The 9,067-nt window shown below is 34.6% G+C and overlaps 2 protein-coding genes and 1 long non-coding RNA gene across 5 annotated transcripts in view; 1 reads left to right on the top strand and 2 right to left on the bottom strand.

The window, feature by feature from the left end:
* LOC17888780 (putative F-box protein At1g70970) overlaps positions 1 to 1,389 on the top strand; it is a 2,590-nt gene extending 1,201 nt beyond the window's left edge. Inside the window, 1 exon segment of the mRNA XM_006296019.2 lies at positions 295 to 1,389. Coding sequence (XP_006296081.2) covers positions 295 to 1,389 — 1,095 coding nt within the window.
* A 1,020-nt stretch (positions 1,390 to 2,409) lies between these two features.
* On the bottom strand, positions 2,410 to 6,124 carry LOC17890467 (probable inactive tRNA-specific adenosine deaminase-like protein 3). Of its 3 annotated transcripts, none has more exons than XM_023785255.1 (11): positions 5,712 to 6,118; positions 5,506 to 5,614; positions 4,739 to 4,847; positions 4,601 to 4,652; positions 4,425 to 4,501; positions 4,222 to 4,343; positions 4,006 to 4,088; positions 3,677 to 3,776; positions 3,055 to 3,465; positions 2,863 to 2,966; positions 2,410 to 2,787 (listed from the first exon to the last, which is right to left on the bottom strand). In XM_023785255.1, exons 3-11 carry the CDS (start codon positions 4,809 to 4,811, stop codon positions 2,643 to 2,645), a joined length of 1,167 nt encoding a protein of 388 aa, XP_023641023.1. In that variant the 5' UTR covers positions 4,812 to 4,847; positions 5,506 to 5,614; positions 5,712 to 6,118; the 3' UTR covers positions 2,410 to 2,642. The 3 variants fall into 3 exon arrangements, with proteins under 3 accessions (XP_023641023.1, XP_023641022.1, XP_023641024.1); XM_023785254.1 differs by having other exon boundaries at positions 4,739 to 4,831; positions 5,712 to 6,117; XM_023785256.1 differs by having other exon boundaries at positions 2,691 to 2,787; positions 2,863 to 2,949; positions 4,739 to 4,831; positions 5,712 to 6,124.
* A 235-nt stretch (positions 6,125 to 6,359) lies between these two features.
* LOC111831249 lies at positions 6,360 to 8,206 on the bottom strand. The gene is made up of 4 exons (XR_002834468.1): positions 7,996 to 8,206; positions 7,812 to 7,882; positions 6,978 to 7,059; positions 6,360 to 6,612 (listed from the first exon to the last, which is right to left on the bottom strand). It is a non-coding gene; the product is annotated as an uncharacterized LOC111831249 (long non-coding RNA).
* Between the last annotated feature and the right edge of the window lie 861 nt (positions 8,207 to 9,067).

The following is a 9,067-nucleotide window of genomic DNA, read 5'->3' on the forward strand; positions in this document are numbered from 1 at the left end:
AATAGTCGGTAACAGAAAACAGAGGCGGCAAAGGATTTGGATTTGCAATTGCCTCATTGCTTTATTTTTGTTGCGATCAATCTTTTATCATATTTGGTTTTGTTTATTGTTCTTTTACCGTTTTGTCTCACGTTTGTAAGTTCTATGAAAATACTACTATAGCCAATGATAATAGTATACTTTTAATAATAACAATAATAACATTACATAATTTGATTACAATTTGGAATCCTAACATATATAAACTAATAAACAATCCTAGTAACCGGATGAAAAAAGTGGAGAAACTTGAAGGAATGGGCATCTTTTATCCGCTCTGAAGATTTTAGATATCTTTACCCATCGATAACAAGGCCTCGAGTGTTGTTCCTGGTCGACCGAGTTGCATCCTAGCCACCCGAACCTGATATGTTGTGGTTTCACTCTGTTACTCGAGAGCAAAGATGTCTCCCTGGCCCACCTACCAGTGAGGTGTTGTTTCACTATGTTTATCAAGAGGAGAAACCATTGTTGTCGTTCGGTCAACAACAGTTGCGTATTTCTCTTGATTCAACAAATTCTCATATTTCTCAGCCCATCAGAGGTATGATCTGTCTTCGGTTACAAACTAAGGTTGCGATTTGCAATCCGGGTACGAAAAAGTTTCAGACTTTACCGGATATCCAAGCGCATAAGGACGCTGTCGTAACAAGTTTTCTAGGATACGATGAAGCCACCAAAGTGTTCAAGGTCTTATGTGTGACGATGTTACATAACATTGAACCATCACTTAGAGCTTATGATTATCAAGTCTTGACTGTGGCATTGGGTGAAGAACCTTCTTCTTCTTGGAGACGGATCACATGTACGAAGGATCATCAACCAGAAACTCAAGGACTATGTAAAGGAGGGATTTTGTACTATGGAGCTCGGTCCACTAGTCACGAACCTCTGGTAATGAAGTTTGATGTGAGGTCTGAAGAGTTTACCGTCATTGAATTTCCTGATCTATATATTAGTACATATTGGAATTATGTGATTTACAATGGGAAAATTGCCTTGGTGAACGACTCTGACTTCTTAGATGGAATTGTGAATGAACCGAATGGAGATATAGTTTTTCATATATGGGTTAGGGATGAAACTGCGAAGGAATGGCAGAGAATCCGCGTCGAGATTCCTAGTTGGGAACAAAATGCTGGAAATGTGCAATATGTTTTCAGAGGTACCACTAGTGGAACAAATAAACTTGTTTTCGCACAATACTACAGTTACGAAGATGATTTCTCTGTGCTGTATTACGATACAGTCACAAAAAAGCTCAGAAAGATTCAGATTGAAGGATTGGGTGACGGCATACGTTCGGTTCGAACCATCTTGGATCATGTTGACAGTACTTGGCCACTGTGAAGAACAAGAGTTCATTGATCTCTCTTCTTGGGAATGTGAAGTCTTCATTTCTATTGTCGTTAATACTTATCTATGCTAAATAATATAACGTTGTCTCTCGACTAATACTATATCTTATTGGGTTTGTTAGTTTTCATTTCCATAATTTTTTTTTTGTCAACATTTCCATAATCTTTATCTATGCTAAATAAATAATGTTGTTTATCAAGTGGTACTATCTTATTGGGATTTTTTCTGTTTTCATTTATACTGTCGTCGTTAATCTTTATTTATGTTAAATACTAATGTACTTTTGAGTTCAGATATAACTTCAGTAATATATCTAATTTCTATATTCTTTGTTTCATGTAACTGAGTTATTAATTTATGCTAAATAACAAAACTGAAGCTTCCTAAGTAATAGTACCCACAATTTACTCAACTACAGTCAGAAATTGCATTTGGCTTGTAAAACAAAATGTTTGCTAAAAAAAAAATATACGATTTACGGATTGGTTGCAAGAGAGAAACAAAAACTAAGCAACTTCTCAAGTGTTCATCAATTAGTCTACTAGCAAGAAAGGACTATATATATAATTCTATCTTTTAAACGCCAATTAAGAAAGTAGCAACTACCGACCTCATACTCCAAACTTGCATTCTCTTAAGGTTTTCAGACATGCATCATTTACCATGTATTTACAACCTTGCTTTATCTGATCGACATGAGAAACAAAGATGTTTACACATGGACTGTGGATGATGCTGGTCTGATGAAAAGGATGCTTCACTTAGGTGTGGATGCTATTGTCATCTTTGTTTCAGGCAGGGTCTCATGGAAGATCTTAGAACTGAGTGTACTTGAAGAAGGCTTTTCAATATGGACATTAAATGAGCTCTTTGGCTCGAGCAACAGAGGACTGATATTCATTCCATGTTAAGACACAATAGTTAATTTATGATCAACTTAGCTGTTTTAATACGATTCACCAAACTCGTGCATTCTTAAAGATTGCAGTTCCAGCTCAGAAGTTTCTGATATAGATCTTTCTTTATGTTGTTTCACTTAAACACAAGTTTCTGACTACACAGTACTGAGCCCCTGCTACACAGTAACACAATTCTAAGATCTTGGTCTACGTAATAACTCAATAAGATTTCGGATTCTTGGAAAAAACAATTACTCAGAACGTGTAATACAATTATCACTCAACTACAATTATCACTCGACTACAACAATGCATTAGACCCTGGTCAATTGGCTAAGGGTGTGATCAGGAAACTCTGAACACTGCATAATGATGGTTCAAACTCTTTGCCCCTTGAAGTCTATGAACACTCCCGAGACCGCCTGCTGTGAGGTTTGGAAACGCATAGAAAATCCGTTTTATTCTTTGATGCACAAGCGCCATAGCACACCTTGAGAACATATCATGACTTCATTAGATACACAAACTTGTGGATGTTAGAAGGGTAATGTATGTAGTAACTCACATTGTACAAGGCTCCAACAGGAGGAAAATGTCACAACCAGTGCAGAGGTACGGCCTTTCCATTGACAGATTTCCAAGAACCTCTTCTCTGTTGTCAATTTGGACCTATTGGTAACTCAAAAGTGTAAAAGAGAATAATGTACTAGTCAAAGCACGTGGATGAAATTAAAAATTTTGGTTGGAATGAACTTACGTCTGGACCCTGACTGCTTGTTTTCTGCTTTTTAGCCGGAGAATCCGTATTTGAGGGATGAACATGATCCTGATCAAAAAACTCGGATGGATTGGGAAACAGATGTCTATCTCTGGCAGAAGAAGATTCAATGGCAACCATGGAAGCATGCCTTAGAGGATGCCACTGGCTACAATTTTCAGTGTCATGTGGCTGCAAACTCCATTGCCAAGGATTCAGACAAGCAACAGCAGACAATGAACCATTCTTTTTTCCAAGTGTGTCATTTAAGCATATTTTCCCTGTTTCCTTGAATGGCCTGGTCTCTGCTCTAGTCTTGTCGTGAGGAGCAGATGATGCATATACTTGATCAGTTTCACTTGCTATTATTCGCCTAACTGAGGGATCAACTATCACTGCAGCATTTACAAGCTGAAAAGTACATTAGAAATGTGCTAAATTGAAATCATTTCTCTATAATGAAACCATGGTAAATCTTACTACCAAGAAAAAAAGGATTGAGGCACTAAAGAAAAGCAAATGATATGTTAATAATGAAAATATATGAATAGGAGAGCCTGGTCTATTGTCTAAAACTTAAAACTTCAAATCAATGTTATGTAGATTAATGGAAAAAACTTACTGGTTTATGACCAGATACTGCCATATCAATAACAATTCTCATGAATTTGCAGATTGATTGTGTGTCCTCTTCGCTGAACCCACCGATGCCTTCTATATTGCTGTTATTACCAAATGCAAAAGTAAAAAAATTGACTGCTGCACTATAAATGAAGAAATATATTGCTATAACAGTGCATATAAGAGCATTAATAGAAATCATCAAGAAGTAGGATTACTTCAGAACGACTAAAGCTTAAATAATTAAAAGACAAGAAAAGGAATGTAGGGTCTTTTGGTTACAAAAAAGATCCAAGAAACCAAAATCTAACAGAAAGATATGAAACTTACTAGGTTGGGGGGTGAAATGAAGTTGGCCATATCTTACTTTGTTTTTCCCACTCTTCTTTGGACACCGCAGCATATTTGCATACCTATCATAATTTATAGCAGAAATATGAGATTCCACTGAAAATATAATTGAATGAGCAGAAATCTTTGACTTGGAAGCTATATGACAAAAGCCTTGAAGAAAATCATGGTGAGAAAAGAGAAAAAGAAACTCACTTCTGTAATAAAAGGATTCAACTCATAGGGATCAACGAGTTTCTGTACATCAGGTGGCAAATCATTCAAATGATCGTGGTGCTCAGGTGCTAGACATAAGATGACAGTCAACTGAGGTTCACCTGTCCAATAAGCTTCCAATCAAAACCTCATAATTTTAAGTTTGGTGTATCACAGCGCCAACAAAACTAATAATGGGATACCATGATCTGGAAGAATCTTCTTCTTCACCCTTTTAACATGGCGAAGATCTTCCAGAGGAGCAATCTTACATAAATGCCTAATCACATCGAAGTCAATTTCACTCATTTTGAAGTGGAGATTACAGCTGAAAATTTCAGTCAAGGGATCAAGAGTGGAAACAACAATGCAAACCAACCTCACTATCGTATTAGCAAATTTGGGTTTGATTACACTCGCAAACACCTTCACTGTAAACAACAACAACAACACAGAAGAAGAAGTTTGAAAAAAATAACCTTTGAAAAAAGAAACACAACTGAGAGGCCTTACTTACCAGTGGGCTGATGGTCAGGTGACAATGCAGGCTTTTCAGGTATATGGATAATTTCCCATGCATCTGAATCCATAACCTTTCTCTATTCTTCAGCTGTCATTAAACATCACTATCTCAAATTATAAGAATTCGAGAGAAACACGGACGGAAAAATTCAATCTTTTTCAGTGGAGACTGATGACAGTTCATATAAGAGAACTTGCAAAAGAGTTCGTGGGTTGTTGCATAGCTACGAAATGGAAGATATACAATGGTGTAAGCATTAGAATTATGAAGTTTCCATCAACATCCTTATCACATAAACTCTGAACTTGACTCAAAATCATATCTAACTTAAATATTTGTATTAGATGAACTCTTTATGAGTAACTTGAATATTTGTATTAGACAGAGTAAACCTATAACATGCTTAATATTCATAATACACAATGTTCATATGTGACAGTGACACAAAGTTCACATTTCCTAAAACATCAGTATTTCTAACACAGTGAATTTTTCAATGCCCAAATCCAAAACTAGACAACTACATCCCAATTCACCAATGCAAAGGAACGAGAAATCATAAGATCTGATTCAATTTCACTACTTCAATCTACTCCGAACCATTTATGAAATCAAACACAAACATCTGGAGAAAACGAAGAGCTTTTGGGAAAATGAAATGTGAAAACACTTATGTTTTAAAATCGAAATATAAGAACACTTACAAGACTTCAGACACAAGTTGCAAAATGTTAAAATCGAAAGGTAACAACAGAACGTACCTGTACGGCTAGGCCAGAGCTGGAGAGTAGAGAGAAGCTGGAGAGTATTCAACAGGAGCTGAATCCACTATGCAACTTTGTATACCAAAACTGCTTCTCTCTCTTTCTCCTGCTCAAAAGATGGGATTTTTATGGAAATCAGATTCATTGAGACAGCTCAAAACGAAAATTTTCAAAAACCCAATTATCTCAGATGAGATTTATACCTGGGAGATGAAGATTTAGTCTACTATTGCCCAAAATTTTGTGAGTTTGTGACTGGCTTCGTCGATTGAGAAGAAGAGAAAATTGAGATTTGAGTTTGGAAAACCTATCTCAAAACGATGACGTTTTAAAGTTTGAGTTAATAAAAATATTTTGGGCTAGCTCGTTTTGAGCCCGTTAATATTGTATAGTCCGGCTCGTTTTTAACTCGAAATATTAAAAAAAAAAAAAAACAGGGCCTTAACCCAAAAATATAAAGACGAGCCGGGCCAACCCTATAAATTTAGGCCCGTTTTAACAAAACTAGTCATATTTATAATGGTTTTGAACTCTTAGGGCATCTTTAAGGGTGTATGCTTGTGGATGTCTCTTAGACATTGATAGCTATATTAATAATGAAAAAGTTGAAGTTAAGATGTTTTGATTTTGAGGTGATTATTGGTTAAACTTCTAGTATCTTAAATTTTTAATAATATAATAATGTTAATATATTATTCAATTTTTAAATTAAATAAATTATTAATAAATTGAAAACTTATAAAAATAAACATAAACATATTTTAAAATTAAAATATATAAAAAATACAATTCAAAATTATTATATATAAAAAATAATTAAGATAAAAATGAGAAACACAAAGATAGAAACATAAACATTAAAATGACAAACTTTAATAGATCATGTTTAGTTAATATATGGCTAAATTGATCAATTGGTAAGTTGTTTGGTTCAAAAACACAAGAAAGAGAACATGAATGAAACCTCTTTCTCCAAAAACAACCCAATTGGGATGATTTTTAGACTTGCGGTGGAGACGGACACAGCTTACCGAGTTTCATCCTCCAAGGCTCGGAATCCAGCACTGAGATTTCCAAGGTGATTTTGTCACCTTTTGTCACCTTCTAAACACAATGTGCAGGTCAAAGAAAATTTCTATCAGAAAGAATTATGTGCTAAGACTGGTTTTCTTCTATAACACAAGTCAAGTTTAGATGCCAAGCCTATCGTTCAAAACCAATAAACCAAAGCTGAGACAAGAGGTCATTAGTCACGACATTGATACATATACAATTCTACAGATATAGAAGTTAGGAAAGTTATCTCCTAACAAGACCACATTAAAAACTTGAGTTGATGCAAAACTTCCTTCCACTAACTCGAATTTATCAAAGGGATACATACCACTTTGAGCTACCTGACATAATTTGATTCATGATTGAAAACATTATCTTTCCTAAAGATCATTATGATGAGTACAAAAACATACTTGAATCCACGATGAGGTGATTTGTCTTCCTCCTTATGTCAACATTACCAACTCCAGCCATCAAAAATCCAACTACAGTGTCCTGTACACAAAATTTTAGCCAATTAATAGACCACATGACTTGTAAAGGTACTGCAATAAATAAACTCATCCTGTTCCATTAGCACAAAAAATATATGCACGGTGAAGAAATACAAAAAGAAGAAGCAGGAACAGCATTAACTATGATCTTGCTATGATCTGTCACAAAAACGAAACAGAATTAACTAGACAAGCATCAATGGAAGCAAAGCAAAGGCTCAAATCAGATGTAAATAAAACAATTCAGTCAGCCCCATCATGAAACAAAGACGACCAGTGTCAATTAAAGCTATAGGCATTAAAAACTGAGGTCTAAGCTGCATATGAATGGTCTAAGAGCAAGATTGTAAAAACAAAGCATCAAAAACAAAAGCAAAAGACAAGATTCCTGATAGCAAAATCAACAAAAGAATAAGAATTTCATAAGTGAAACAAAGGAAGATTCATCACAGCAAAAGACAAGACAAGAGCTTTCAAACAAAAGCACAATGATACTTCAAACATCAAACACAAACCTCAGCTTTCTTGATGAGATCGAACCTCGACCTCAGCCTCAGCAAAGCTTCTAATGTAAACGCCTACACTAACTAGAGGAGAAAACCCACTTAATCTTCTAATGTAAACGCCTACACTAAGCTACTACACTAGTCAAAATCTAAGCTAATTGAATCAGTAAAGTCATTAGTTACCTAAGCTAAGATTCAAAAGCCATCAACACAAGCCAGAGGAGAAAAGAGGTTTTAAAGAACTAACCACAAACTAGAGGAGAGAAGGGTTGCCTCAGATCTCTTTGGTTGCTTCTTTATATCAATCGCTGCGTTGCCCTGTTACAAACAAAAACATCAAAATCAAGAGTCTTTATATCAATCGCTCCCAACCAGATTGACATCAATCATGAACTTAACCTCCTCGTTACTCTGTTTCTGAAGCTCCTTACCAATAAACACGCCTTGGTTAACAGTTAACACATCGATCGGCCCCGATTCATCAACCGCCTTTGAAACGGCGTCGAAATCGCGAACGTCGGGAGAAAATGTGGCGACCCCGAAGCCGGTGGCTAGCTGGATGGATCGTCTGGCCTCGTCGAGCTTTTCGGTTGAGCGGGCGAGGATAGAGACGAGGAAGATGATGAAGAAGAGGAAGAGAGTGGAAATTATCTCTTTTCTTTTACAAAAAAAAAAAAACAAAACCCTATCAAAATACGACATCTGGCATAAGACTCCTCCTTCAAAGAGTCATAAGACCATAATTATCGCAATAACCCAACGGGGCAATTTAATCATATATATAAAAGTAAGGTTTCACTCTTTCCTTATTGGTGGAAAAACATTTAAGTCCTTTATTTTTCTAAAAATATATATATAAAAGTAAATGTTTAAGACAATCATTCAATACAAAATTTAATTACACGATAAGTTATAAACAAATGGCAAAGAAAATGAAAAGAGTTAGAAAGTAAGGTTCACTCTCTCTTTATTGCTACATTTGATATTTAATTTTTTAAAAAAATTAAAATTTATTTACCAAAAAACACATTTAATCATATACATAAATTCATACTTTAAATCCACACTTTACTATTAAAATGTAAGACATTAATTTAAGAATAATGATCCTTATATTTAGTTTGTGATTCAACATTTAATAATATAAAGATTATTATATTTTTTGTTAACTTTGAATTTTATACTTGACTAGCATAGTACCCGTCCGATGGACGGGTTATCTTTATTTAAAATTAAATTAAAATAAAAATTAATTATAACTTATAAAAAAAATAATTTCTAAATTTTTTTTGAAAAATAAGAGAAATTAATTTTAATTCGGAAAGAGGTTTTATTTGGTTTGAACTATCAAATAAACGTGTACATATATATATATATATATATATATATATATATCTCTTAAAATTCGTTATTAAACGTTAATTATAAAAATCTAGTAATGTCAAACTAACAATCACCAAAACATTTGGGAGCTATTTGAGAGCTATTCACCATTACTCATAA

Source organism: Capsella rubella, unplaced genomic scaffold, assembly GCF_000375325.1.
Source record: "Capsella rubella cultivar Monte Gargano unplaced genomic scaffold, Caprub1_0 scaffold_4, whole genome shotgun sequence".
Lineage (NCBI taxonomy): Eukaryota > Viridiplantae > Streptophyta > Magnoliopsida > Brassicales > Brassicaceae > Capsella > Capsella rubella.

Coding starts and splice junctions, on each gene's coding strand:
- LOC17890467 (XM_023785255.1), bottom strand. CDS start 4,811: ATGGATTCAGATGCATGGGAAATTATCCATATACCTGAAAAGCCTGCA. Junction 3,466..3,676: donor CAGTATCTGGTCATAAACCA/GTAAGTTTTTTC, acceptor TGTACTTTTCAG/CTTGTAAATGCTGCAGTGAT. Junction 2,967..3,054: donor CAAGCAGTCAGGGTCCAGAC/GTAAGTTCATTC, acceptor AGTTACCAATAG/GTCCAAATTGACAACAGAGA.